Source organism: Mytilus galloprovincialis, chromosome 11 (genome assembly GCF_965363235.1).
Source record: "Mytilus galloprovincialis chromosome 11, xbMytGall1.hap1.1, whole genome shotgun sequence".
Lineage (NCBI taxonomy): Eukaryota > Metazoa > Mollusca > Bivalvia > Mytilida > Mytilidae > Mytilus > Mytilus galloprovincialis.
Genome location: NC_134848.1, coordinates 27,470,673 through 27,487,118, shown reverse-complemented (window position 1 = coordinate 27,487,118; position 16,446 = coordinate 27,470,673). Strand labels below are relative to the sequence as shown.

Below are 16,446 nucleotides of genomic sequence, written 5' to 3'. Positions count from 1 at the left end.
AAAATGAGAAGAAGACGCCAACTCTTATGGTGGTCCTTGCATCTTTTTGCAAATAACTTAGATGCATCAGACTCAAACCCCATCTCTTCACACATTGATTCAAGGAATGGTACCCAGTTTAGTTCAAAGAAAGACTTTACCAGATTCATTTCATAATGTCCAGACCAATCTTGAGGTACAACCAGTCAAACTCAAAGACATATTTCCTCTGCTCTTCAGGGTGAGACTGCTCAGCATGCTTATTGTATTCATCAAGTGTTAAAAATCTCTTATTGCAATCAGAAAATACACAAATAACTGCTTCTTGCTTTAGCTTTTTTATTATCATATATGGAAGACCATCACAACAGATGAAAGTCCAATGTCTTTTGCGTCCTCCATATCGTAGTATGTCATTCTCTACTCCAATCTTTCTTAAGACTCTTGCAACTGTCAAACTGCTATTTGGGTTGCAAAATACTGGATCTGTCAAAAACAATTCATGCTTTCCTTGATGGTTTGATAATACATGGTCAAACTGAGAGAATTCAGAATGCACTTCAGTCGTATCTGAGGTTTTCTTATCATGCTCAAAAACAATCTTCTGAACCATTTCTTTCTTGGTACTCTTTTTTATTGCTTTAGCTTCTTTTATACCGTCTCTTTCCCCACATCCAATACAAACTCTTTTCCGTTTTTCATTCAATGTTTTACAATTTTTGCAAGTTATGTATGTTTCTTCATTATAATTCTTCTTTACTAAATCGTCTATTGAATCTGTAAAATTTCCGCCATTCTTTGTTTGATCTTTTAAAACAATCTGTATTGCATGGTTTATATGGTGATACAACTGTTCATTGTGTTCTGTTTCCATTTTGAGAAAGTCTTCACCATCCTGGTCAATCATGTCTGAAATGATAGACTTCATTTTGTCATTCTCCTGTGTCTTTTCTACGGGTTCCTCTTCAGTATGGTCATTCTCCTGTGTCTTTTCTCCTGGTTCCTCCTCAGTATCTCTTAATGGCTTCATTATCATTTCTGGTTTTAAATCTTGTTTACATTGAATATTTTCTTTGGCAAGCAATTTGACATATCCTTTGTTTGTAATTACAGATATTGCAACCTTATTATGTGGCTGTATAGAATAAGTCTTGCCAATGACTTGTTCGTTATCAAAAACATTCGTTAAATCACAGGCTGGAATTACTGGCAGTTGACTTCCTTGGTACTTTAGCCAATTTGCAATTGTCTTGTAATGACCTGAGGGATTTGTGTTACCAATCATATCAACAACTACTTTGCTCCCTGTGAATGCATATGCTGATATACTCATTAAAAAAGAGACTGGTGATATCAGTTTCTTATTACTTAAAGCGTACAATTGCTCCAATGCACGTGAAACTGAAAGAAGATCAGAAGAAAATAACCTTTCAAGATCAATAGGAACACTTTCTGAAATTTCATTTCCAAGAATACCAAATATGACAAAACGCTCTTATCTCGAAAAGTTAACCATTTTATTACGCTGAAGTTTGACACTGCAATCATGTCTTTATAAAGCAGTGAAAATGATTCAGCGTCTGCAGAAATATTCTTCTTTTGTTTTCTGCCTATGCAGTTGCATAATAAATTCATTGTTTCAGGTGGCATAATGTCCAACAATTTAAAAAGCAGACTTTCAATTTGACTATTTGGTGTATTCAAAATTAGGACTTTCAATTCTTCCATCAAACTATCAGCATCAATATGTGGTGATATATTTTCTGCTGCCAAACTTGTTCTCTTGTTCACCCGCCTCTGCCAGGTCTATTAAATAACTGTCAAAAGGTTCTGCATCATACTGATCATTTGATTCAAAAGTGGATTGATCAAAGTGATCTTTCATTTCAGTTGCAATTTCCTGACTGTTTTGAAAGACATAATTCTCATTTGTTGTGGTTTTCTCATCATTTACAGAACCAATTAGGGATAAGTTATCCGCTCCAATTAAACCGCATGAAGTAATCTGCTCCGTTGGTAAATTTGATACAGGCAGTTCAAAGAACTCCATAAACTTACTTCTTGAGATACATCACAAAAACTGTTAAAGACTTCCATTCTGTACAGCAAGTGAGGTGGTTCACCTTTATTCGTAAACTCAAAGTGTATATGACTTAAATGCCTATTTGAGGTAGAACAAAATGACTTACCAGATTTTTTTACAATCCTGGCAGGATACTTTTTGCCATTAAATCGTGCAGTCACATCCTCTCCTTCTGCGTATTCCGAATACTCCTTTCTTGGGGTTTCTACTGCCCTATATGATATGACGCTAAACATATTTTCCTCGGTCCATTCAACTAATAGAAACATTTTTATGCCCCACCTACGATAGTAGAGGGGCATTATGTTTTCTGGTCTGTGCGTCCGTTCGTTCGTTCGTCCGTCCGTCTGTTCGTTCGTCCGTCTGTCCCGCTTCAGGTTAAAGTTTTTGGTCAAGGTAGTTTTTGATGAAGTTGAAGTCCAATCAACTTGAAACTTAGTACACATGTTCCTTATGATATGATCTTTCTAATTTTAAAGCCAAATTAAACTTTTGACCCCAATTTCACGGTCCACTGAACATAGAAAATGAAAGTGCATGTTTCAGGTTAAAGTTTTTGGTCAAGGTAGTTTTTGATGAAGTTGAAGTCCAATCAACTTGAAACTTAGTACACATGTTCCCTATGATATTATCTTTCTAATTTTAATGCCTAATTAAATTTTTATGCCCCACCTACGATAGTAGAGGGGCATTATGTTTTCTGGTCTGTGCGTCCGTTCGTCCGTCCGTTCGTTCGTCCGTTCGTCCGTCTGTCCCGCTTCAGGTTAAAGTTTTTGGTCGAGGTAGTTTTTGATGAAGTTGAAGTCCAATCGACTTCAAACTTGGTACACATGTTCCCTATGATATGATCTTTCTAATTTTAATGCCAAATTAGAGATTTCACCCCAATTTCACGGTCCACTGAACATAGAAAATGATAGTGCAAATTTCAGGTTAAAGTTTTTGGCTTCAGGTTAAAGTTTTTGGTCAAGGTAGTTTTTGATGAAGTTGAAGTCCAATCAACTTGAAACTTAGTATACATGTGCCCTATGATATGATCTTTCTAATTTAAATGCCAAATTAGAGTTTTGACCCCAATTTTACGGTTCACTGAACATAGAAAATGATAGTGCAAATTTCAGGTTAAAGTGTTTGGTCAAGGTAGTTTTTGATGAAGTTGAAGTCCAATCAACTTGAAACTTAGTATACATGTGCCCTATGATATGATCTTTCTAATTTAAATGCCAAATTAGAGTTTTGACCCCAATTTTATGGTTCACTGAACATAGAAAATGATAGTGCAAATTTCAGGTTAAAGTTTTTGGCTTCAGGTTAAAGTTTTTGGTCAAGGTAGTTTTTGATGAAGTTGAAGTCCAATCAACTTGAAACTTAGTATACATGTGCCCTATGATATGATCTTTCTAATTTAAATGCCAAATTAGAGTTTTGACCCCAATTTTACGGTTCACTGAACATAGAAAATGATAGTGCAAATTTCAGGTTAAAGTTTTTGGTCAAGGTAGTTTTTGATAAAGTAGAAGTCCAATCAACTTGAAACTTAGTATACATGTTCCCTTTGATAAGATCATTCTAATTTTAATGCCAAATTAGAGAATTTATTCCAATTTCACAGTCCTTTAAACATAGAAAATGATAGTGTGAGTGGGGCATCCGTGTACTGTGGACACATTCTTGTTTATCCAATTTCATGGTCCATTGAACATGGAAAATGATAGTGTGAGTGGGGCATCCGTGTACTTTGGACACATTCTTGTTTTTTATAATTTTGGAATTGTGAAAAGATCAATTTGGCGGTATTTTCTGAAGAGGGAAGACGGAAGTGGAATCAACCAATCGTTTTGCATTTTCGGATTTTTTCCCAAAACGCCGTCCAATGAAAACTGGGGTAACTTCTATCAGTCGGGTCTTGTGCGGGAAAGAGGCAGGATTCATCACCATCAAAATAAATGGTTTGACGCATTATAAATTCCAGATATGTTCTCGATCTTTCATCAAAGAGGACTGTTTAACATCGAGTGAAGTAAATGTGTTCATTTCTGACATCTAATGAAGTTTGATTCAAACGCAAAAACGATCATGATTATTATTAGTCCAAATAATTATAACGTCTGGGACGGCTATTTTATTTTTTTTCTGGGACGCCTTCCTACGACCAAATAATTATGACGTCTGGCAAGGCTATTTTAATTTTTTTTCTGGGACGCCTTCCTACAACGTCATAACGCCGAAGCCATTTTTTACGTCTGGAGTTTGAGAGCAAATTTTGGGGGGAACTTTGAAACCTAATTTTGACAAGAAATTTTTATTGCCGGTTAGAAATTTTTACGTAGTTACAAAGTCCTACCTTTTTTGTGCTTATTGATGTAAAATATTTCCAGAAATATCCAAAAGAAAGGATAAAACAAGATAAGATTCCATTTGAAGTGGGGGAATATTTATTTTGTTAGGCAAAGATTTCCCACAATTACCAACGGCACGTGATTTCCGGTGAATATAAAATTTAAAATCCGTTAAAATTTGACAGACCCGAATTTCCGGATAATGTAAATCGAACGTTCCGGAAATTCGGAGCCATAAAAACTGACCGGATTTTAAATTTTATATTCACCGGAAATCACGTGTCATTGGTAATTGTGGGAAATCTTTGCTAAACAAAATAAATATTCCCCCACTTCAAATGGAATCTTATCTTGTTTTATCCTTTCTTTTGGATATTTCTGGAAATATTTTACATCAATAAGCACAAAAAAGGTAGGACTTTGTAACAACGTTAAAATTGCTAACCAGCAATAAATATTTCTTGTCAAAATTAGGTTTCAAAGTTCCCCCCAAAATTTGCTCTCAAACTCCAGACGTAAAAAATGGTTCGGCGTTATGACGTCGTAGGAAGGCGTCCCAGAAAAAAAATAAAATAGCCGTCCCAGACGTTATAATTATTTAGGAAGGCGTCCCAGAAAAAAAAATTAAAAAAGCCTTGCCAGACGTCATAATTATTTGGACTAGATTATTATGAACAGGTTTACGGACGGTCTGTTTTCCTATTATATATATAAATTCACCTGACGGTGAATGTTGTTTGACGTGCTTTTCAAGCAAAATAAAAGACAACTACGATCGATATTCGAAGCTATCCGACGCCACGTAATATTGCGCAATAATGTCTTCCTCCAGTACCGACAGCAATGATGAATATAAAACACCACGAAAAGCGAAAAGACGTTATCGGAGGACCATTCACCATGGAATATCTGAAAGAATGGCTAAATACCACCAACAAGCCCCACCAGCCACATCTGAGTCACTTGCCGCTGTCCGTACGGAAATGTCTTTTTCCGACGTCCGTGACCGTGGTGCTGCAAGTGCATCCACCCCTCAAGAAGTTGAACAGATCGTTACAAGAGAAACTTCAAGTTCTGATAATAACTTTTCTTACCATTCAGACACATCAACTTCCGACCACACAGTCTCAGAGGAAGAAACGACTGAATCCACATTCTCATCAGTTTTTGACTATACTGATGAAGATATGGATATTTCTGATAATGGCCAAGAAGAAGCATTTCCAGAAATTTTAGACCCACTAGACATTTGCGAAGATGAAATGCCAGTATATGATGGCAGCAAATTATCAAAGAAGGCATCATATACTATGGTTATGATATTTGTTACTAGATACAAGTTGCCCCAAAGTGGGTTTTTACACTTGTTACAGATTTTAGCTGCCCATTTACCAAAGAGTTCTAGCTACTGTACATCTGTATATAAAATTAAGGAAAAGCTGAAGAAATATATGGATTTCAAAGACCCTGTTATTCATAAATACTGTGAAAAATGTCAGCAACTTTTACACGATGGACAAAGCTGTACTCGAGATATTTGTGTTGCATCCTCGGCTAAAACTCTTGAGTTTCATGATCTACAAGTAGCAGACCAATTAACGACAATGTTCAAAGGTAATTAATTCACCCTGTATAAATGTGAATTTAGTATGTGAAATATTATATGTATACTGTAAAAAAAACTACGTATGATATGTATGTACTTGTAGATGAAACAAATTATAGATACACAAATGTGTAGAGGCAAATTAAAAACACATCCAAAACAGCGAGGTACCTAAACTACACCAGATGCAGCGGATCTATAAAATACATACAATGCCGACAAAAATTGTAAAAATGGGTTTAAAACCTGACCAACCGCATTACAGCTTTTGTCAGATGGTAACAAATGACAAAAATTCCCATAGAGGGACTTAAGTACATGTGTATATATACACATTTGGTGATAAACAGCTCTAAATATAATTACTTTACTTGTCTGCAAATATAGAATTTATTTGGACAAGCTTAAAAACAGGAAGAAATGCAAGGTTTACCGAGCATTTCTCGTCTGTTTCATAGCGAATACAAAAAAAAATTTATATTTCTATTTGTAATTTTTCCGACAGGGAATGCATGTACATGCATGTTGTTTTTATACTGCAATTCAAATAATTAAAAAAATACCTAAATAAAACAGAAAAACATAGGTTTCAAACGCCAAAATCTGCAGAGTATAATATGTTATGGCAATAATTTACTTATCTTGCATGTACGTAACATCACAAGCAAAATTGTATTTTTATAGATTCTAATTTGAGGCCAAATTTAGGTACCAGGAGACTTTATACATGCAGTTATTTACCGTGTAAACAAAAGTTTATCTGACCCCTTTATTTGTTCAGTAAAGTTATACCAATTGCAGTATATACATTGTAGCACAAACATATAAACCTATGGCACTGGCTACGATTACTCGGAATAAGTAACAATAAGAAATTCTTATTGTTTCTCAAACGACTAATTTCCGGTTGGGATGCCGGATACGGAGCCATTTTCACGGAATTTTGCCGAATAACCGTAGACATTTTTTCAATACTTTACAATAACAATAACGCCGAGTAACCATAGAAAAAATGTCTACGGTTACTCAGCAAAATTCCGTGAAAATGGCTCCGTATCTGGCATCCCACCTGGAAATTAGCCGTTCGAGTAACAATAAGAATTTCTTATTGTTACTTATTCCGAGTAATCGTAGCCAGTGCCTAAACCTATAGGTGCCTTGCATTTAATCGACATGAAGTTTTTGCATGTTTTTGTGAATGGATATATATATATATATATATATAGAAGTGGATCTAATAGAGATCTATTTTTTCTTTACTTTAAAAGTTTTTTTTCAGATACAACACAAAATGCATAATCTATTAGTTATCTTTATTGATATTGCAAATCCTAGTTTCATCAATGCAATAAAAAAAACAGAAGGACAGGAGGGATAACTTGAGTGAACTGGGTGATATTTCCAAAACAAACAGTTACAAGGAAGTAATGCAGGGACAGAAAAAAGCTGATGTTCATTTAACATTCACAATGAATACAGGTAGGTATATAGAATGTGTATTTAAAAAATTACAATATGTATTTGATGCATGTACAAAACAAAATGTATATAAATGATATTGTACACAGTGTAAATTTTTGTAAAATCACTTTTTATATGCTTCATGTCAGATGCTTTTGTAGCTTTGATTGCTTTCCAGTCTGCACTATATGTGTGTTGGATGAAGACCAATTTTTTTTTCAAGTACTGCATGTATATGTGCATGAAAAAAAATATTACAGCAGACCATGCGTGCATGGGTTTCCCCGTGGACCAACACATGGTCTGCTGTAACCAATTTTAGGATCGTGTAGACAGCGTTAAAATCAATCAAGCAATTCAATTTAAAGGATATAAGTGTAACACAAAAAACATGCAGGTTCTATACGTGCAATATATTTTATGTCAGATAAATTTTTAAGTCTCCCAAACAACAGGAGGGAGGGGTTTACTATAGAACCCTATGGGATTTTATATTTTTAAATTTTCAAATGACTTTTACTTAAAAACAGTAAGTGATAAAGACACTTGGTCTTCATTTATGATCACAGGACAATATAACAAAGCAAATACAATAAAGGGTGAGTCCCTAGGGGTCAACCCCTGCCCCCTTCAATTTTAGAATGTTCTAATATCTTGTAAACGGTCCAGATCCCCACCCCTAAACCATATATATTCTTGTATGGGACAATAAAACAAAACATATGAAATATAGGGTGAGTCCCCGGGGGTCACCCTTACCCCCTCCTGTTTGAGAACTTGTAAACGGTAGAGATCCCCACCCCTAAACTGTATATATTCTTGTATGGGACAATAAATCAAATGAAATATAAGGGGAGTCCTTGGGATCACTCCAAATCCCTCCTGTTTGAGAACTTGTAAATGGTCGAGATCCCCACCCCTAAACCATATATTTGGTCAAGATCCCAACAAAACTTTCATTAGAAAACACAATCATTTCAAATTTTCATAGTCATCAAATCCTTTATAAGCAAATGAGATTGGACAGCTATAATGGGAAAAATTATAGTAGTACCATAGTGTTTATAATTACAGGGGCTTTGTTTGGGAGACTTTGTAACAGCATCCTGTTACAATTATGTATTTTTTATGTATGAAATATAGCCATATCAATCTTCATTGGAATTTTTAACAAACAACGTTATGGACATCTAGCCAGTACCTAGATGCATTTGTTACCAAAATTGGTTGAATATTTTTTCATGTTTATTTTGTTGTTCCCTATATATGTATATAAAAGTACGAAGTAATTATAATGATCAGCAGATTGTGTTTAATATTTCTTCATTGTGTAAAGTTAATCAAATCATCATTGTTAATTTATATATGTTTATTGCAGATGGTGTTTCGTTGTTTACATCTTCAAAAAAAGGAAGTCTGTGGCCTGTCTACCTAGCAATTAATGAACTTCCAATCAAATTAAGGTAAGAGTAATATGTAAATTTCAAATATTTTTTTCACATTATAATTTATTCAGAACTATATACCAATGTCAAATAATGACCAGGAAAATCCCTGTTAAATATAAACTTTCGAAATTACCTTTTGACTTGAGGTACAGTACTATAGACATTGCCTATTACCATGATTACAGTATTAGGGTTTTAACATCTATGTGTTAATGTATATATGTTGACAGATGTATATTAATTGTCGAAAATATAGCACATTATTATCATTTATAACATAACTTTTGTATGTGAAACATAATGTTCATAGGCAAATACAGAAAAAAACACAATGCTACATAGAATGACTTTGTTTTCTTTATATTTATATTAAGATTTCTGTACATCCTGTTTATGCACATTCTCATACAGTACATGTGTGTATATATATTCACAAGATTGTACAAAATCACTTCAAATTGGTACAGTCAAGACTTATTGATACATTGATTTATTTCTTGTAGATTTGCAAGAAAGTACTTGATACCCTGTTATCTCCACTGTCAAGTAGAAAAGCCAAATATGGTCTCGTACTTAACACCAATGGGAAACACCTTAAAGGAATTACAAGTCCCTGGTAAGCATTCTCCATTCTTGTACTCTAAACCATATATATTTTAACCATACTTTTATATAAATTTGATAAATGTGAATAATCACTTGAAGAAAATTCATGAAAGCAAACAATTTTTGCTCAAATATCTTCATTTTTTTTTACAGTATTATACCTCTTTTTTTCCATATTATACATCTATACTACTAAAGGAAGAGACCGATTTCATTGAGCCGCAACTCCTCTGAAACCATACAAAGTTGGAAATATTTGTGATATGACGTATATATGTAGTGTTTTGTACTTCCTTAATTTGTCTATGAAACAATCTTTTTTCCACAGAAAACGCCAATTTTTGAGAAAATATCCAAATTCGGAGACTGTTATCGATCCGTGTCTTATACGCTTTCGCGCATGCTCAGTCGACGTACTGCCTGCGAAATCTAAGTGAAAGTAAGACGAAAGGATATAAAGATCCTGTATTGTATTGTTTTGCTAAATTAAACGACATCCACACACTTTACTCAGGTGCAGAACTGTCCAAAAATGAAATGGGAGTTGAACGTGTCGAAGTGATCCTCCCCCCCCCCTTGTTATGTGTAAACACGGCACCCGACGTCCGAACCCTCCCCTTTTTTATTTTTAACTCCCCTACCCAATTTTACCGCGATTTCGCAGGCATCCTCTAGTACAGATACTATGTTGGCAAAATTATCATAGAAAAAGGATCTGTGTTTGGATCTTTGTTTTAAAATTAGTTTGTTTTCACTATTGCATGGTCATTATTTATTTTTTTATCAGGGTTGACAGTCACCACTTCAAATGGTAGTGTAGTACTTGTTCGCGCCAAACTAATGCTTGTGTCTGTTGATTTGCCAGCAAGAGCACTTGTCCTTAATATGAAGCAATTCAATGGAAAGTATGGATGTAGTATCTGTCTTGATGAGGGAGAGTCACCAGCAGGGCAACCTATGTTGAGGTTCTATCCATACAAAGACACATCTACTCCAAGAACCCACCAATCTATGTTGACAGATGCAAGAAAAGTCGTTATGGAAGGTGGTACTGTAAGTAATTGTGTTGCAAAAAAATTCAATCACTAATGGTTTGGGGTTTGACATTGAAAAACTTGATCTCAGCTTTAAGATGGATGGATGGATGATTTGGTTTTTAATGCCAAGTGAGCAATATTTCAGCTATATCATGGCAAGAACAAGTTATGATATGTAATGAGATGAGCCCTGCCTTGTACTGGACCAACACGCTGAGCTGGATTTTTAATGTGCTAGCACACGAGATAACAGTCAGCAGGAAGACATGTCACCCATTCGGACACATTATTCTGATTCCGAGCAGACCAGTCTTTGCTCTCATTCCTTAATGCTGCTTGCTTAGCGGAGAAGCAGCAAATATCAATTTTAACGTCTTTGGTTTGACCCAACCGGGGATCAAACCCACGATCTCCCGCATTCAAGGCGATCACGCTAACCATTACACCACCAAGGCGGTCCAGCTTTAAGAACAAACTGGACCCAAATGCATGACATTTAGCAAATTGTTAAAACCAACAGAAATTAATTACCAATGGTTTACAATATTTTGTTTATTGTAATTCATATTCTCTTGCCCTATAAGGATCTATTTTTTGTTTTTATTTTAGTCTCGTGGAATAAAGGGTATAAATCCATTGATGATGATACAGTATTTGGATATACCAAAAGCGACAGTTGTTGATTGGATGCACAATGTTCTTCTTGGAGTAACAAAAGCCTTATTAACCTTCTGGATCAACAGCAAATACAAAGATAGAGACTTTTTTTTATTGGTAACAAGGTATTTTAATTGTTTCATTTTTTTTAAATTGAAAAAAAAACCATTTGGAAATGTCTAATTTCCTATCAAAATTGAATATGTGGGAAGTGGTTATATTTATAATTTATAAGCAGGCATTACAAATATTTCCAAAAAATATTTTACACCACTGCATGTTGACTTTGGGTCGTGTAATTATTCACAAAATAGCAATAAATAATTAAAACATAAATGTAGTGGTATTGAATTGAAAGGTTGCTGTGGTGAAAATAAGTAACATACGCCCCCCCCCCCCTTTTTCAAAGAGAGAGGATTGTTAATAATACTTAATGGCATATGTTACATATTTTACAGATAGACTTGTTGAACAAAAGATTTTTAAAAATAAAGATTCCAGGATATATAGCAAGACGACCAAGAACGCTTCATGACCATTCACACTGGAAAGGTTAGTACATGTATATATACAGAATTAATGACAATTGCTGAAATTGTTTTATTGTTTTATTTACATATTGCTATATTACAACATACTACATGTACTATAAAACTGGTTTAAAAAGAAGAAATAATAAATCAGTTACATTTTACTGTAAATTTGACCATTTGTTTGATAATTGTAATTGGTGTTATCTTAAATCGGTCATTTGACCAAGACAACTTTCTAATATGTATTGATAATCTCTATTTATAGTTACCTTAAATCGGTCATTTGTCCGAAATACTTTCTAATATGTATTATATCAATTTGAACAAATCAAACCTTCATTATAGAATTATAATACTTTTTTATTAAATTTTACCACTATTTAGATAATTCATTCAGATGTTACCTTTAATTGACCATATTTATAGGATAATTTTAAAAAATACAACAGCAAGGCTGTTGTTGGTTTATTGATAACTTTTCGATATTTTACTGTAAATTTTTTTTTTTTTTATACAGGTAATTGATGTTACTTTAAATCGGTCATTTGACCAAGACAACTTTCTAATATGTATTGATAATTGTATTTGATGTTACCTTAAATCGGTCATTTGACCAAAATACTTTCTAACATGTATTGACAAATGCATTTGAAGTCAACTTGAACAAACCAAACCTTCATTATAGAATTATAATACTTTTTTAGTCAATTTTACCACTTTTGGGATAGTTCATTCAGATGTTACCTTCAATTGACCATATTTAAAGGATAAGTTTAAATAATACAACAGCAAACCTGTTATTTCTATATTGATAACTTTTCGACGTTTTACTGTAAATTTGAATTTTTTTTGGATAATTCTAATTGATGTTATCTTAAATCGGTCATTTGACCAAGACGACTTTCTAATATGTTTTGTTTATTGTATTGAATGTTACCCTAATTCGGTCATGTGACCGAAATACTTTCTGACATGTATTGGCAAATGCATTTGAAGTCAATTTGACCAAACCAAACCTTCATTATAGAATAAAATACTTTTTTTAGTAAATTTTACTACTTTTTATTTTAGATAATTCATTCAGATGTTACCTTAAATTGACCATATTTAAAGGATAATTGTAAATAATACAACAGAACAGTTATATTGATAACTTTTCGACATTTTACTGTAAATTTGACCATTTTTTTATATAAAGTATAAAGTTTACCACTTTTGGGATAATTCATTCAGATGTTACCTTCAATTGACCATATTTATAGGATAATTGTAAAAAATACAACAGCAAACCTGTTGTAGGTATATAGATAACTTTTCGACATATTACTGTAAATTTGACCATTTTTTTATATTTGTAGTTGATGTTATCTTAAATCAGTCATTTGACCAAGACAACTTTCTAATATGTATTGATTATTGTATTTGATGTTATCTTACATCGGTCATTTGACCAAGACAACTTTCAAATATGTATTGATCAATGTATTTAATGTTACTTTAAATCGGTCATTTGACCAAAATACTTTCTAACATGTATTGACAAATGCATTTGAAGTCAACTTGAACAAACCAAACCTTCATTATAGAATTATAATACTATTTTAGTCCATTTAACCACTTTTGGGATAGTTCATTCAGATATTACATTCAATTGACCATATTTATAGAATAATTGTAAATAAAACAACAGCAAACCTGTTGTTTGTATTTTGATAACTTTTCGACGTTTTACTGTAAATTTGATTTTTTTTTATAATTGTAATTGATGTTACCTCAAATCGGTCATTTGATCGAAATACTTTCTAACATGTTTTGACAAATGCATTTGAAGTCAATTTGAACAAACCAAACCTTCATTATAGGATTATAATACTTTTTTAGTAAATTTTACCACTTTTTCGATAATTCATTCAGATATAACCTTCAATTGACCATACGTATAGTGTAATTGTAAATTATACTACAGCAAACCAGTTGTTGGTATATTGATAACTTTTCGACATTTTACTGATTTTTTTTTTTTATAATTGTAATTGATGTTACCTTAAATCGGTCATTTGAACAAGTCAACTTTGTAATATAACTTAACTGTATAATTTTAAAAAAAAATCAATTAATTTAACCACTTTTTGGACAATTTTCTTATATGTATTGATAATTTTATTTGATGTTACCTTTAATCGGTCATTTGACCGAATACTTTCTAATATGTATTAACAAATCCATTTGAAGTCAATTTGAACAAACCAAACCTCCATTAAAGAATTATAATACTTTTTTAGTAAATTTTACCACTTTTTCGATTATTCATTCAGATGTTACCTTAAAGTGACCATATGTATAGGGTAATTGTAAATTATACTACAGCAAACCTGTTGTTGGTATATTGATAACTTTTCGACATTTTACTGATTTTTTTTTTTTTTTTTATAATTGTAATTGATGTTTCCTCAAATCGGTCATTTGATCGAAATTCTTTCTAACATGTATTGACATATGCATTTGAAGTCAATTTGAACAAACCAAACCTTCATTAAAGACTTATAATACTTTTTTAGTAAATTTTACCACTTTTTAGATTTTTTAGATAGTTCATTCAGATGTTACCTTCAATTGACCCTATTTATAGGATAATTGTAAAAAATACAACAGCAAACCTGTTGTAGGTATATAGATAACTTTTCGACATTTTACTGTAAATTTTACCAATTTTTTGATAATTGTAATTGATGTTACCTTTAACATGTATTGACAAATGCATTTGAAGTCAATTTGAACAAACCAAACCTTCATTAAAGAATTATAATACTTTTTTAGTAAATTTTACCACTTTTTAGATAATTCATTCAGATGTTACCTTCAATTGACCATATTTAAAGGATAATTGTAAATAATACAACAGCTGTTACAAGGTATATTGATAACTTTTCGACAGTTTACTGTAAATTTGACCATTGTTTTGATAATTGTAATTGGTATTATCTTAAATCGGTTATTTCACCAAGAAAACTTTCTAATATGTATTGATAATTGTATTTGATGTTACCTTAAATCGGTCATTTGACCAAGACAACTTCCTAATATGTATTTCTAATTGTATTTGATATTACCTTATATCGGTCATTTGACCGAAATACTTTCTAACATGTATTTACAAATGCATTTGAAGTCAATTTAACCAAACCAAACCTTCATTAAAGACTTATAATACTTTTTTAGTAAATTTTACCACTTTTTAGATTTTTTTAATAGTTCATTCAGATGTTTCCTTGTATTGACCATATTTATAGGATTATTGTAAAAAATACAACAGCAAACCTGTTGTAGGTATGTAGATAACTTTTCGACATTTTACTGTAAATTTGACCATTTTTTTTATATATGTAGTTGATGTTATCTTAAATCAATCATTTGACCAAGACAACTTTCTAATATGTATTGATTATTGTATTTGATGTTATCTTACATCGGTCATTTGACCAAGACAACTTTCAAATATGTATTGACCAAATGTATTTGATGTTACCCTAAATCGGTCATTTGTCCGAAATACTTTCTAACATGTATTGACAAAAGTATTTGAAGTCAATTTGGAGCAAACAAACCTTCATGGTATAATTATAATACTTTTTTAGTAAATTATACCACTATTTAGATTATTCATTCAGATGTTACCTTCAATTGACCAGATTTATAGGATAATTGTAAATACTACAACAGCAAGCCTGTTGTTGGTATATCGATAACGTTTCGATATTTGACTGTAAATTTGATTTTTTTTTTGATAATTGTAATTGATGTTACCTTAAATCGGTCATTTGGGCCAAAACAACTTTCTTATATGTATTGATAATTGTATTTGATGTTACCATAAATCGGTCATTTGACCAAGACAACTTTCTAATATGTATTGATAATTGTATTTAATGTTACTTTAAATCGGTCATTTGACCAAAATACTTTCTAACATGTATGGACAAATGCATTTGAAGTCAATTTGAACAAACTAAACCTGCATTATAGAATTATAATACTTTTTTAGTAAATTTTACCACTTTTTACATAATTCATTCAGATGTTACCTTCAATTGACCATATTTGAAGGATAATTGTAAATAATACAACAGCTGTTACAAGGTATATTGATAACTTTTCGACAGTTTACTGTAAATTTGACCATTGTTTTGATAATTGTAATTGGTATTATCTTAAATCGGTCATTTCACCAAGAAAACTTTCTAATATGTATTGATAATTGTATTTGATGTTACCTTAAATCGGTCATTTGACCAAGACAACTTCCAAATATGTATTTCTAATTGTATTTGATATTACCTTATATCGCTCATTTGACCGAAATACTTTCTATCATTTATTTACAAATGCATTTGAGTCAATTTAACCAAACCAAACTTTCATTAAAGACTTATAATACTTTTTTAGTAAATTTTACCACTTTTTAGATTTTTTAGATATTTCATTCAGATGTTACCTTCAATTGACCATATTTATAGGATAATTGTAAAAAATACAACAGCAAACCTGTTGTAGGTATATAGATAACTTTTCGACATTTTACTGTAAATTTTACCATTTTTTTGATAATTGTAATTGATGTTACCTTTAACATGTATTGACAAATGCATTTGAAGTCAATTTGAACAAACCAAACCTTCATTAAAGAATTATAATACTTT

At 32.1% G+C, this 16,446-nt stretch overlaps 1 protein-coding gene across 1 annotated transcript; it reads left to right on the top strand.

The window, feature by feature from the left end:
- The first annotated feature begins 7,434 nt into the window (after positions 1–7,434).
- On the top strand, positions 7,435–11,399 carry LOC143051978 (uncharacterized). Its single transcript, XM_076224951.1, has 4 exons — positions 7,435–7,486; positions 8,847–8,882; positions 10,310–10,593; positions 11,169–11,399. The coding sequence occupies exons 1-4, from the start codon at positions 7,435–7,437 to the stop codon at positions 11,397–11,399; spliced, it is 603 nt and encodes a 200-aa protein (XP_076081066.1).
- Positions 11,400–16,446: the final 5,047 nt, after the last annotated feature.